Genomic DNA, 14,567 nt, shown 5'->3' on the forward strand with positions numbered 1-14,567 from the left:
GCCAGCCACATTCCAGCAGGCCGATACCCCTCTTACTTCCTCCTATGCCGCAGCCATTTGCTGCCAGCCTGCTCTCAGCAAGCCTCCATCACTCCTACTCTCTCCAGCACTGCAGCACCTGCTATCAGACACTTTCAAGCAGGTCGACACCACTCCTACTTCCTCTAGTGTCACAGCCACCTACTGCCAGCCACCTTGCAGCATTGCTGCAGCTCCCTTCTTCCCCTTCGTGGGGCTGCTGCTATCATCTAGAGAGCCATTTCCATTTTTTTTGCTGTTTTATTCTTATTTTGAGTCATCGGTGTCACTTGAACGTTTGCATGTTTTATGTTGTTTATGTTGAGGAGTCATCGTTGTAACTTTTGAATTCAGCAATAAATATCTTTCATTTGGTCATGATTGGGTTAACCCCGGTTTCAATAATGTGATCACTTTCAAGCCTAATTTTTCTGTGCAAAATCCTGACGTAGCTCTACGTGCCGCGGAGGTTATTCCTGAGTTATTTTCAGGTTATTTTTGGGTTATTTTCAATAATACCGAAATAACCCTGTATGAAACTGTATCAAATTAATTTATAAAATGCGCTCCAATTTCAAAAATGTAGTATCAAATTAATTTGGGCTGACAAGGAAAAAGGGAAATGTGGTATCTAATACGAGGTTTCTTCGGTTGGTCCAAGAAGAAAATTTTTTACACTTTTTATGGGGTTTTGCAAGTGGGTTGCAGTTCCATTTGTTCTATTCCAGCTAGATGAAAAAAAACCATTACAGACCACATTTTTTACCAAGACCGACTACTGATGAATCTAGATTGTTGATATGGCCTAATTCTACCCCTAAAATACTCTATGAAAGTATTTAGAAATAAATCTAAACCATATCTTGACCAAATTATGTCCAAAACACTCTAATGTTATTCAGGTATGTTATTTGCGAAAGTACAAATGAATGTTACCTTTGAAAATTAATTTTTGTAAGAGCTAGAACAACTCCACATATTGTTTTACATCACCTATTCTTTCAACAAGCTTGCTAACCGGAAGTTCCTATTTCCCTATTTAGATGATTTCCCATTTCCCTTTAATTAATTGACTTTGATTTGCATAATGAAGAGCACTTCACATTCATTTGATTTATATGGCAAGCCCATACTTATCTCCCTCAACATTGTCAGAGAGTTAGTATGCCTTGTTGATTGACTCAATTATCACGAATTGTCCAAACAAGCTCTTTGTGGTGCATGTTTCCCTTTATAGTTCAAAATAATAAAATTCATTGGGAGTTAAACGAGCGGAGGTGGGTTTCATATTTTATCCTTTGTTTTATAGTCCTTCTAAACGTCTTGTTGTAGCTTTCAACTTGTGAGGTTTGTTTTTTTTTTAACGGTCCCTTCTATTCTACCTATATCATGGAACAAAATCAATGGAGATTCACTTTGATCCAGAAGAGTATCCTAGAAATGCACTTTGTTAGATTTTAGTGATCCACTTAAGAAATTCTTAGTATCATTGCTAGTCTTTTAAAATTCATCTAAACTTGCATCAGTTGGTCACATCTTAATCTGAAACTGTCATTTTTTCCAATGATTTGCAATCATACCCCCTCAAATAATACTCTAACTGTGGAAGAAGTCGAAGTTTCTCAATGAAATCTTATTGCCAATGTTGTACAAGGAATGAATTCTCGTGTCAAGAGCCAGATTCAAGTCCTCTTGATAATCATAATGACCTAGATTCCTCAACTCATGACTCTCTTAAATTGATGGTTGATGACTTTAATCAACCATTTGCCCACAGGAAACGTAATCGAGGGTGCACTGGTCATCCTATTGAAGGATATGTAGCTTGTGGAAAGTTTCTACCATCATACAGAGCTTTTATGACAAATCTTGATATTGTGTAGATTCTCAACTCTATTCAAGAGGCGCTAAAGGTTTCAACATAAAAACAGACAGTTGAAGAATAATTCAAGCCCTAGAAAAGAATAACACATGGACACTTACAAAGTTACCGCATGGAAAAATCTTGTAGGCTGCAAATGGATATTCATGGTCAAATATAAAGCAGATGACAGTACAAAGAGATTCAAAGCTAGACTGGTTGTCAAAGCTTCATGCAATCATACGTGATTGATTATCAAGAAATATTTGCACATGTTGCCAAATTTAATATGGTTTGTTTTTACTCTATCTTGCAGTAAATCAAGATTGGCCTCTATACCAACTTGATGTCAAAAATGTCTTCTTGAATAGTGACCTTATTGAAGAAGTCAGGAATATACCTCTAGGTTTGGAAAAATTGGCCAAATGATACGTTTGTTTGCAATTTGAAGAAGTCTATACACAACTTGAAGCAATTTCCTTGTATTTGGTTTAATATCTTTGTTAAAACAGTGATTATAAATGGATATGATCAATGTCAAACTAACCATACTTTGTTTGTGAAATCTAATTCTAGAGACAAAATTGATACTCTCATAGTATATGTATATAATATTATTTTTAGGGGTGATGATTCAAAAGAAATTATCACGCTAAAAAGGACACTTGCCACATAATTTGAGATCGAAGATCTCAAAAATCTCCAATATCATTTGGGAATGGAGGTGGCTCGGCCTATGGAGAGAATTGTCATATCCCAAAGGAAGTACATCTTAGATCTATTAAGTGAAACTGCATGCATACTTGGGTGTAAACCTACTGACGCACCTATGAATTTCAACATAGGGCTGAATGGAATTGAGAAAAGCGGTCCAATTGATAAAGGAAATCATTAAACTATTTTACCTATTACACACAACATCTGATATTGCATACTTAGTCATTGTAGTAAGGCATCACATGAATCCTAAATAAGGATCATTTGGAAGCAATAAACAAACTTCTGAGATACTTGAATATGGCTCTTGGATAAGATTTGTTCTTTAGAAGTTTTGAAAAACCGAATATTGAGTTTTTAAAATTAAAAACCAAAATTTATTTTTGAAACTGAGCCAAATCAACCAAATTTATTTGTTTTTGTTTTTTGTTTTTTTTTTATTTTGGCCAAATAATGCACACCCCTAGCAAGGTGCTCTTCTCGCAGCTTGCACCCACCCAATGAGACCCTTGATTACTCACCCGGTGAGATGTTCCATTCTTGGATGCATGAGAATAAAGGCTTAATGGTGGAGAGTGACAACACCAACATCATCAACTTCATTCGATTCGATGGAGCAAAAGACCTGGAAGGAAGACCTAGAGCATTGCAGCACTTTTACTTTTTTCAGTTCTTTTAGACAGGTTATTTTTTGTTTAATTCCCCGAGATCTAAATCAAGCTGCCCACTTTTGTGTCCAAAGGGCTCTTACTTATAGGTTTACTTTTAATTCGGCCCATGAATCATCGGAGCCTTTTGTCATTCTCCGCGAGGACAGTGCCTCTTTTGCAAAAGTCTGAGGATCTGTTTTTTGTACTTTTTTTGTATTTATTTCTTTTAGTTTAATGCAATATGCACACTTCAAGGATTACTCATCCAGTGAGACCCTGGATTACTCAGCTGAATGTTGGCTGGTGGAACAGAGAAGAAAATATCAGAATTTTGGTCTTCGTTCCTTTGATACCTCAAAGAGGCCTGACCTAAATTTGTTGAAAGAATCAAACGTGAAATCCAAATTGTATTAGGTGAAATATCTCTTGTTCCCATCCTAAATGTTGCTTACAGATCTTCCGCATCGAACATAATCTATCTTTTCTATAATGCATGTTAACTAAATTTAAACAATAATTAAATATACTAAAAGACTATTCTTGACTTTTCAGAACGTTCTAAACTAGCACCTTAGCTCTAGTTGTTGTATTAAATTTGGTTGATTGGTTTCCATATTCTTAGGCTAGTTCTTGGTACAATCAACATTAATGCCTAAAGCTTTTGTTTTGGTGAATCTCTTTGAAGTAAATAGATTCAAAATATGTCATTAAATATTTAATTTCAAATTTTACGGAACTCTACATAATCTTGTGCGCATTAATGGAAAAACTTCTTAGGGCAATGCTTGAGCAGCATTTGTATTCAGGGGCGTTTACATACATGTCACCCAATTCCTATCTATTTACATATCTAACACCTTAAATTTACTATTTTACATTTGTGCCACCCAAGTCTTTCATATCATGTAAAAAATACCATTATTTTAACTTTTAAAAAGTGAAATACACCTTGTCATACATAGATAAGGTGATAAGGTGACTGGCATGTAAAAATTGAAGTACAGGTGTTGGATATATAATTGCATAGGAATGAGTGGTTTTAATGTAAATCTTCCTTGTATTTAATATTTATGTTTTGATACATCGGCTTGAATATTTCAGGTACATTGACTATTTGTTTCTGGGAGATTATGTTGATCGAGGACAACATAGTTTGGAAACCATCTGCTTGCTTCTTGCTCTTAAGGTGCAGTTTAAGCCTCAAAGCCTTTTATGATTTTTCACAACTAGTTTTTATTTGCAATGTTTGTGTTCGCTGTATTCTATTCCAACTCTTTACAGATAGAATATCCAGAGAATGTCCATTTAATTCGAGGAAATCACGAGGCTGCTGATATTAATGCTCTCTTTGGTTTTCGGCTCGAATGCATCGAAAGAATGGTGAGAAAATTGTACTTTTTTGGAAGATTTATATTCTTAACACACAATACTTACGTATTTACATATCCTATTCCTAAACTTTCATATTTACATTACACTTCAAGGTGTATGTCACTTTCAAAAAGTGATAATAGTATTATTTTCAATATGATATTAAAGATTTGAGTGCTCTGTGTGTAAATATGGAAATTTAGATGTGAGATATGTAAATACATAAGAATTGCGTTATGCATGTAAATGTCCTTTTTTTATGCTTCATGGTCGAAAAAAGTACCAAGTTTGGAGTTTTTGTAGGGAGAAAGTGATGGAATATGGGCATGGACTCGTTTTAATCAGCTCTTCAACTGTCTCCCTCTTGCGGCGCTCATTGAGAAGAAAATTATTTGCATGCATGGTGGAATAGGGAGGTCCATAAACACAGTAGATCAAATTGAGAAAATTGAAAGGCCCATAACAATGGATGTTGGATCCATTATTCTAATGGACCTTCTTTGGTAACTTCTATAACTATTATTTTTAGCATGGTAGTTTATTTTCAGCCATTAGTATAGTCAGTATGATGTATTATTCATTTCATATTCTTTATTATTTACAGGTCTGATCCTACAGAGAATGATAGCGTAGAGGGCTTGAGACCGAATGCGCGAGGGCCCGGCCTAGTCTCTTTCGGGGTATTTTGATTGCATTGTTTTAAATATTATATTTGAATGAAATGATCGTTTTTGCATGAAATTTTATGTAGAATAATTCTTCATTTTATTTAGATTAGAGAAATGATTTTGATCATTCTTTTTAATCAATTTATGATTTGTGTTTTAAGTAAATATTAGAACTAGTTATAGTAATTAATTAAATACTTAATTTATTATTAATCATTAAAAAGTTATTAAAGCGCATGTTCTTCTCACGGAGGCTTTAAATTCTTCTTTTGTGTTGTCTTAAAGTTCTTGCATGCCTAAGCCTACACGGAAGTTTAAAGCATAAGAAAAATACTAAGATCATGTTGAAAGTATTAAGATTGCTAAAAGAATAAATCGTCCGCCTAATTAGTAAATGTAACAAATTATTCAAAATAAGAAGTGACATTTTAATATTCAAACATCAAATCATAAAATAAGAATTGTTATACAAATATTAAAGTTAAGACATAATAATATAACAATCCAAAATAATTTCGATAGAATTTGTCTCTCTCCCACTCTCACCCTCCACAATCTAAATAAGAAAATACTTGAAGAGAATTTGAAGCTGGCAAGTTTTGGGAATATACCTGAACATATGAGCAGGGATCTTCCACCAAAGAGTTTGGAGAATCAATATCAGCATCATGTGAATGGTTTGACAGCCGAACTTGAGAATTTCTTTGCTCAAGATAAGCCTCAAGACACTATGATTTTTGTCCAAAAATATGTAAAAAGGACATGCACTTTTTGATAAAACGAGTTATTGTAGTATTCATCTGTAACGATTTTTCAAACATAGTTTTCAAGGAGACTAAGATTGACTAATAATACAGAAGAAGCCATGAAACTAATATCCAAACTCAAGTAATAGAAGGCACCACAGAACAATCAATTTGATCCCGAAGGTTTTGGATGTAAAAGCGATAGATGGAAGGTACCTTGGAAGCTGAACAAAATGATCTGTGTGTGATAATTTTAACACCTCACGCAACACTAAATAGGGATGAGTGAAGAATAAGTATTCATAAAGCCGACCTGAGAAAGTTGTGATAAGGTTAGTAATGATGCTGATGATGATAAAATGTCTTGGAAGTTAAACAAAATGATCTGTGTAAGTTAGTTTTAGCACCTCATGCAACACTTAATAGGGATGAATGCAAAATAAGTATTTATAAAGCTAACCTAAGATAATTGTGGTAAGCTTAGTGATGATGGTTATAATGAAATAACAATCTCTCTATTTTGCAAACTTTTATTGTACAAATTTCTTGAAATTATAGAGAAAGCTAATCAGTGGTTTTCAGTGGAAAATAAAATTGAATTACATGAACATTTCAGAAATTACATATGATTCCTTCAAGAAAACCATTTTTGTGATATTTTTCTCAATGCGGAGTTACTCCGCCTTTCTAGAACATTTGTCATGCACTTTCTGGTTGAATCTCTTATTTTCTTCTGTAGATATGTATGCTGACTCCTTTCTACACTTTGTAGCCTGATAGAGTGTTGGATTTCTGTAAGAGGAACAAGCTACAACTTATTATAAGAGCTCATGAATGTGTGATGGATGGCTTTGAAAGATTTGCTCAGGGACAACTTATTACTTTGTTTTCAGCTACTAATTATTGTGGTAATCCTACAAAATTTTACTGATTCATCTTATAAATCTGATACAAATTTGTATGCATTTCTCCTGATTCTTTGATATATCCACATTTGATAATTCTATCATAAGGCTTTCCTTGTTTCAGGAACTGCAAATAATGCTGGAGCAATCCTAGTGATTGGTAGGGGATTAGTTGTCGTTCCGAAGTTGATTCATCCACTTCCGCCGCCGCTTCACTCACCCGAGTCATCTCCAGAGCGCATTGTTGAACATACATGGATGCAGGTGAGTTTTGTGTTCTCCTTTGAGGGCTTAGTTGCTTGTGGATAGAAAAAAAAATGGAAGATCTCTATATTTTCTTGTGGATAGAAATAGAAAAAAAAAAGAAAATTTCCATATTTTGTCATTTGGATCGAGACAATTAGAAATCAGTATGTATATTCAAACTCCGAAAACCAGTTGGTACAATGACTTCATTCACTCTAAAATGAGTGAAAACAAAATCATCACTATCTAATATATCTTTTTTATTTTTAGGAGCAAGAGGCCATGAATTTCAGTAAACTTTGAACCCCTTATAAATTTGAACCATGAAAGCTGTTTGTATGATGAAGTTGGTTTGGGCATATATAAAATGAAAGGTAAAAGAAGCACCAATTTTTTTTGTTGGGAATGATGACGTCTAAACCCAAAATTAAATTAAAATATAGGAATAATATATGAGGGGATTTAGATAAACTCAGCTTTCTCAATTACATGCCATTAAATCTAACTAAGAAAAGCAAAGGGTCTCAAAATAATTTGTCGGAATAGCAACGAGTAAAAAGCCCAAAACCCAAAAGACTACTAAAGAAACCATCCGGTAGAAACAATACAAGGAATCATAATTTATTCTTTATTGTCCATGAAACGATTGCTCAACTCTAATGAAAGATAATAATAGATAAATGCTAGGTAGACAAAATAGCATTGAAAGATGCGTGCAAATTAGCAAATCAACATGTATGTGCTCCAGCTAATATATAAAATGCTCAAATATTAAATTTGATAATGCTACGCGGGCTAACTTAAAATTATGTCTAAAATATCCACATGTGGTCCACTAAATTGACTAAATGCGTAAACTTAAATGGTTTGAGAATGTTACATGGTTGCAAATGATATTCACTCGTATTTATTATATTTTGAAAACAATATAGATTTTCTTGTTTAAATTTCTATGCTCATCTTAAAGTTATAAAAATTTTATTTTGAAATCAAATTCAAAATAATTAAATTATGCAAACTTTTAATCAGGTGTCTAGTTTATAGAGTGGTGTTGTAAGTCCAGCTCAAGCAGTTAGATCCTCCTCCTCTTAAAAGCTAGAGTTGACGAATCTTGTATTTTTAATAATGTCTAAATAGCAAATATAAAAAATTGTAAGTCCAAATTATCTAGTATGATCCTCTTCTAATAAGGATTGGAGTTGACAATATTAATATTTTAAATATATTAAAAATGTCAAATGTCGAATGAAGTACAAACATAAGTGTTTCAAATATTCATTTATCATATGATGGTCATGTTGATTGTGAAAATCAATCGAAGTGATCTAGAGAACTATTTTCAAAGTTTAATTTCAAGGTATATATATACATATATATGTATATATATATATATATGTATATATGTCTGTGAGCTCAATCTTTTGTAAGCATGACAGAGTTAAAAATATTAATGTACAAACATATTTCATATTAAGCCTGAATTTTTATAAGTAGACAGAATTCAAATCAAACATTTAAATCTCTAATGATACCGTGTTGACTAAAAATCTCAATCAAAGGAGGTCAAGTTTTAAATCAATTTCTAAATCAAATTATCAAAATAGCAAATCAAGATATTCAAATTAAAATCAATCACCTAGTCTTAAAGCAAGTTAACCAAAATACTTAGTTAAAGAACAATTACTTAAAAGCTCAAAACAAAATGCATCCACTCTGCAAAAATTTGTCGGTGGTAACAAATTTTTTATTTATTTCATAATGCCGGAAAACCCAAACCACAATAGAGAAAACAAATATTATTACTCGTGAGCAAATAAAGTTACAATCGAAGATATTTGAAACAGAAAATGACAAAGACACAACACGACTCAACTAAGGTTGAGAGCAAGATGAAGCTATTACGATTTAAGGAGAAGTAGGCCTAAAAATGCGTTGGAGTTGGCTGGAAGGAGGGCGACAACAGGTGGGAGGTGGTCGGAAAGGCGGCAGTAAGTAAGGGGTGGTTGGATAGGTCGACAGCGATTGGGAGGTAGTTTGGAAGGCTGCTAACGAGGTGGAGTGGCCGGAAAAGGGGTGACTGGCCAACAGTAAACTTTGAGGCTGTTTGGAAGGCTGGTAGTGAGGTGGAGTAGCTGGAAAAGGGGTGGCAACAAGTAGAGGGGTGGTTGGATTGGTCGACAGCAAACTGGAGCTAATTTGGAAGACTGACAGCGAAGTGGAGGGGTTGAGACCACTGGTCGGTTGTAGGGAGGTACGCTAGCGACTATGACAATGACGACAATGGTGGAGAGGCTGTAGAAAGCAGAGGATACACATGACCTTAAAATGATTTGCAGCTGGAGCACTTTCTTGGCTTCAAATAAAGCCCTAGGAAGGAAATTTGAATGTTGACGACTGTCCTGACAGAAATCTGAAAGCAAAACCGACCTAAACATAAGAAAATGACGTAAAAATATTACAATGTTAGTTAAGGGTGGGCCTTCTCAGTCAGGCGACAAATCCCCCTCAAGAAAGGATTGTATGGCGCCTCTCCTCCCTTAGCATGAACCAACTCACGCAATCGGTTCGACAGTTGTCACTGCTACGTTTTGCTTGGGAAACGCACCCGTATCATGTGTTTCATGTTTCATGCGGGAGACGCACCTGTGTTAGTCTCCCGGGATTGGGGGGCTTCAACCTTGTCCGTCCAAGTTTATTTTTCCTCGTACTATGGAGTCGAGTTTGTTGCGTTGAAGATAGTAGAGATTTTGTAATACGCCGGCAAGTCGACCTTGTAAGCATTTTCATTTGGTTTTTTGAGAATTCGGAAAGGTCCATCTACTATGCGTCTAAGTTTCCCGAACGATCCTATGGGAATCTTTTTTGGGTCAACTTGATCCACTCTTGATCTCTTTCCAGAAATGTCACTTTCTTCCTTTTTTATTAGCTTGCGCTTGGTACTTATGTTTTTTTTTTTTTATCTCTTTTCCCACCTTGTGTCTAAATATGTTGTACCCCAACAACTGCACTAACCTTTGATGTCATGACTGTATGGCGCTTCTCCTACCTTGCATGAACCCGTTCAAGCAACCAGTTTGGCAATTGTCGTTGTCGCGTCCTGCATGGGAGACGCATTCGCATCATGCGTTCGCGGGAGACACATTTGTGTTCGTCTCCCGAGATTGGGGCTGCTTCGACCTTTTCCATCCAAGTTTTTATTTCCTCGTAGTACGGTGTCAAGCATGTTGAAGGTAGCAGGCATGTTATAATTTCTCGATAATTTGATTTTGTAAGTATTGTCATTTAGTTTTTTGAGAATTTGGAAAGGTCCATCTACTTCGGCAGTGATTGGGAGGCATTTTGGAAGGCTAGCAGCGAGGTGAAGTGGCTGTAAAACGGGCACAACAAGGGGGTGGCTGGATTGGTAAACAACGAACTAGAGATGGTTTGGAAGGCTAGCAGGGTGGAGTGGCTAGAAAAGGGATGGCAGCAAGTAGGGGGTTTAATGGACTGTTCAAATGGAGGGTTTGCGAGTGCTGGTTGGCTGGAGGGAAACGGTCGGGAGGTGGTTTTTGAGGGACAACAACAACCACGGCGATGACGGCAGCGAAGGAAAGGCTATAGGAAACATAGAGCGAGATTCACATTATCTCGTGATGATTTACAGGCGAAGCACCTTCTCGCATTCGGACAACTTTAGGAGGGGAAATTGGATGCCAGCGGCTGTCCTGACAGAAAGGTAAATCAAAAATGACCTAAACACAAGAAAACGACATATGAATATTACTAGGTTAGCTAAAGGTAGGCCCTCTCAGTTAAGTGGCCAATCTCCTTCAAGGAGGGATTATATGGTCCCTCTCCTACCTTATCATGAATTGGTTCAAGCAATCAATCTGGCAACTGTTGCTACTGCATCCCGCATAACGCATCCAGAACAAGACACGCACCTGCATCACTTCAACTCATAAAGAGTAAATATCACATCGAGTGTCTCACTATATTCACACTCAAAATTATCTCACGCTAATAAAGATGTAGCTTGAGTTTTTTGTCTGCTTGGTTTGGTCCAACAGATTTACAAAAGGTAGTTGTTATGATCAAAGCAATCTGACCGGGTGATTATCATCAAATAATGATTAAATTGTAACGGTTGCAGCCTGTATGTTTCTTAATGAACTTCTTTTCTTTGATTTGTGAATCATATATGTATAGTTGATTGAAATAAAGTCTTTTTGTTAACTAAAGAGATAAATTTGTCCCCTTAGACAAACGTCAACCCCAGATCTATAAGGGTTCCTTGTCAGCAATTCACGGTTGCTCACAAGTATCCTTTAGTCTAGTTTGGTTGATTACCTTCTTCTGCTTAGTAGATCAGGGATCATGATAACCCGGGATGACATAACTATGCGATCTTGTTAGGCTTATCGTCATTTTTCCCACAATTTGCTTTAAGCTCAAGGTGTTAAATCATATAACATAAAATCCAATTATAATGTTACTGTATGTTGAATAGGGGTGTCAAAAATTGACTCGACGCACCAACTTGGCTCGAACCTAACTCGAAAAATTAGGGTTCGGATTGACTTGAATAAATTTCGAGTTGGGTTTAGGTTAAAAATTTTAACTCGTTTATTTATTTTTTTATTGACTGATTAATGCGAAATTGACCTGAAACTGATTCACCAACTCTAAATTGACTTGTAAACACCACTATATTGACTCAATTTTGACTCGAATATATATATATTTTTTTGTTAAATAGGTTATACGGGTCGGGTTAAGGTTGGCGGGTTGAAGGCATGTCATGTTTAGGTTGAACTTTCTGATTCGTTTAATATTCGAGTTGGGTTCAGGTAAAAAGTTGTTTCAAGTTAGATTATGCTAATTCTGAATATTTAATGTTTAATGACTACTCTTAATCGAAAGTGCTCTCAAGTTATCATAAGGGGTAATTACTCATAGGGGTTTGCGCTTTTGAGAACCCGAACCCTAGATCAAAAAATCCTCACAATATGAGGGTGAAATCTCTGAGTAGTTTCTTATCTATAATTCAATTTGTCTTCTGAAAATTTAACATGGAGAAACAAATACAAAGCTCTCAACAACAAAGAGAGTCCGAGATGTCTAATTTTTGGACCCCACACACTAAAGCTAATCTGAACTTGACTTGAATCTTACACATGTTGACCTGAACTCAAATTTATTGTGTCAAATTTGAGGTGGATTTTCGTGTTGGGTTTAATATTAACACCCCTACATCACCGTATCAAAATGTATCAGAAACCTACAAAATGATTCAAACAAGGGTGTGGAGATAGTGCCTTAAGCACAAAGCCACTTCACATCTCCATCTCAAACAAATAATACCCAAAATAGTATCCTATAAAGGTCAAATGAAAGGGTGTTGAATCTAACTTTGAACTGGCATTGATATGAAAAATATATATAATTAATGTGAAATAATTAGCATGAAGAAGGTTAGACTAAAGATAACTTGAATAAAGTTATGTGAAAAGATCTATGCAACATAGATCTAAATTCTCATCTACCTATCACACAAAAACTAACAATCCATATCATTCAAAACCATACATGCAATTATATAATAATTTATATCAACAATAACATCTCATATCTCTAAATCTAAATACACCATGCAATTGTCCATCATACTCATGATAAAGACATAATCAAGATCTACCTATTGCAAGAATATGATTATACTTTCCACCTATCTTTGTTATCCATCACTCATTTTCTATGTCTGCTAATTCTACAATCTGCTTTAAATTATTAATATTTGCGAATCAGTTACTCGGTCATCCTTAATTTAATCTACAAAGCATACCTTACAAAATTCTATTTGCACATGAAGCATGTTTAGCATATTGTACAGGTCAAGCAATATGTAAATAAACTATGATAAAGCATGTAAACATTATGCTGCATATAGTTGCAATTTTGCAAGTGAAAATAAAGGCGTGGTGTGGTATGAATGTAGAAAGCAAAATTTAGTGTTATACATGACATTCTATGCATTTCATAAGGTATATGTTTTAGAAAGATTTACATATATACCACTCAATTCCTATGTATTTTTATATCTAATACCCACCCAAACTTCAATTTTTACATACATGCCACCATACCCTATGTTTTGGGTGTTAAGTATTGGTTCCAACATCTACTACACAATTTATTCACTCATGCATTAGAACACTGCAACCAATAATGCATTTTAATTTCACACTCAACCACTAAAAAGTAAAAGGGACATTTACATACATACTACCCAATTTCAATATATTTACTTGTCTAACACCTAAACTGTACTTTTTACATTTGTACCACCCAAATCTTTCATATCACATAAAAAATACCACCGTTTTAACCTTTTTAGAAGTGAAATACACCTTTTTATTGCCTAGGTAAGATGGCAAGAATGTAAAAATTGAAGTTTTTGTGTTATATATGGTATGTAAATTTTCCAAAATAAAAAAACATCACCAAATGGATAAAAAAACACTTAATCAAGCACTATTATGCCTCAAATTTAAAATTTATGTGCTCCTGAAAATCTCCAAGTATATCATGAAACATTTAGATAACTAATGATTATCATGCTCAATAAATGACATTATGGTGATAGCATTACATGGAGTCATATCAACCTCATGTGCCTAATCACTCGACTTAACCGCACATAGGCGGATTCAAACCCCCGACCTTAGGGGACTTAGAAATGACTTTGCAAATGTCAACCAAAGAGTCGGGGAACACGGCACGACTCCACATAAATAGTCAGGGCTGTTTTGACACTTTACTCTTCGGGAATCTATAGGAAATTTTTGAAGTTCCATTATCTTATCTAATGATAAGTCTGATTTTCTTACAGGAACTCAACACGCAAAGACCACCCACTCCTACTCGTGGCCGGCCACAATCTGCGAGCGATCGAAGTTCGCTTGCATATATATGAGGTTTCAATGGTGCTCCACTCTTACCTATAATAAATTAACATTCACCATAATTGGATGTGTTGAGCGTCCGGCTTCAGCTCGAATCTTCGTCATCTCAAGCAATCCCGAGTGCACCTTATTCTGCTGTTGTGCTATGAAATCAGGGTCTTTGACAAAAATGCATTATTATATATCCACAATGATGTATTTATTATTTGCATGAATGTGTCAAAGGGTAATTTTGTAAAAGTATGTGCGTGTATATGCATTTTCAAACTAGAGGTGTTGGGGGTGATTAAGTTGTAAATTAAGATATTGTTGGGCAGTTTATTTTGAATTGTTTCCTTTGAGAGGTTTTTCTGCATTGAGTTGGAGCTTGTAGGAATGAATAACATTTCCAAATTATAATAACAATGAAAGTGTGCGTCATTTTATAAATTATCACTA

At 35.0% G+C, this 14,567-nt stretch overlaps 1 protein-coding gene across 1 annotated transcript in view; it reads left to right on the forward strand.

The window, feature by feature from the left end:
• LOC110024768 (serine/threonine-protein phosphatase BSL1 homolog) overlaps nt 1-14,567 on the forward strand; it is a gene marked incomplete at its 5' end in the record, with an annotated part of 30,004 nt that extends 15,437 nt beyond the window's left edge. Inside the window, 7 exon segments of the mRNA XM_020724928.1 lie at nt 4,348-4,432; nt 4,528-4,626; nt 4,921-5,120; nt 5,222-5,297; nt 6,804-6,939; nt 7,061-7,200; nt 14,057-14,567. Of these exon segments, the coding sequence (XP_020580587.1) occupies nt 4,348-4,432; nt 4,528-4,626; nt 4,921-5,120; nt 5,222-5,297; nt 6,804-6,939; nt 7,061-7,200; nt 14,057-14,140 (820 nt within the window).

The sequence above is a fragment of the Phalaenopsis equestris genome, unplaced genomic scaffold, assembly GCF_001263595.1.
Source record: "Phalaenopsis equestris unplaced genomic scaffold, ASM126359v1 Scaffold000002, whole genome shotgun sequence".
Taxonomy (NCBI): domain Eukaryota; kingdom Viridiplantae; phylum Streptophyta; class Magnoliopsida; order Asparagales; family Orchidaceae; genus Phalaenopsis; species Phalaenopsis equestris.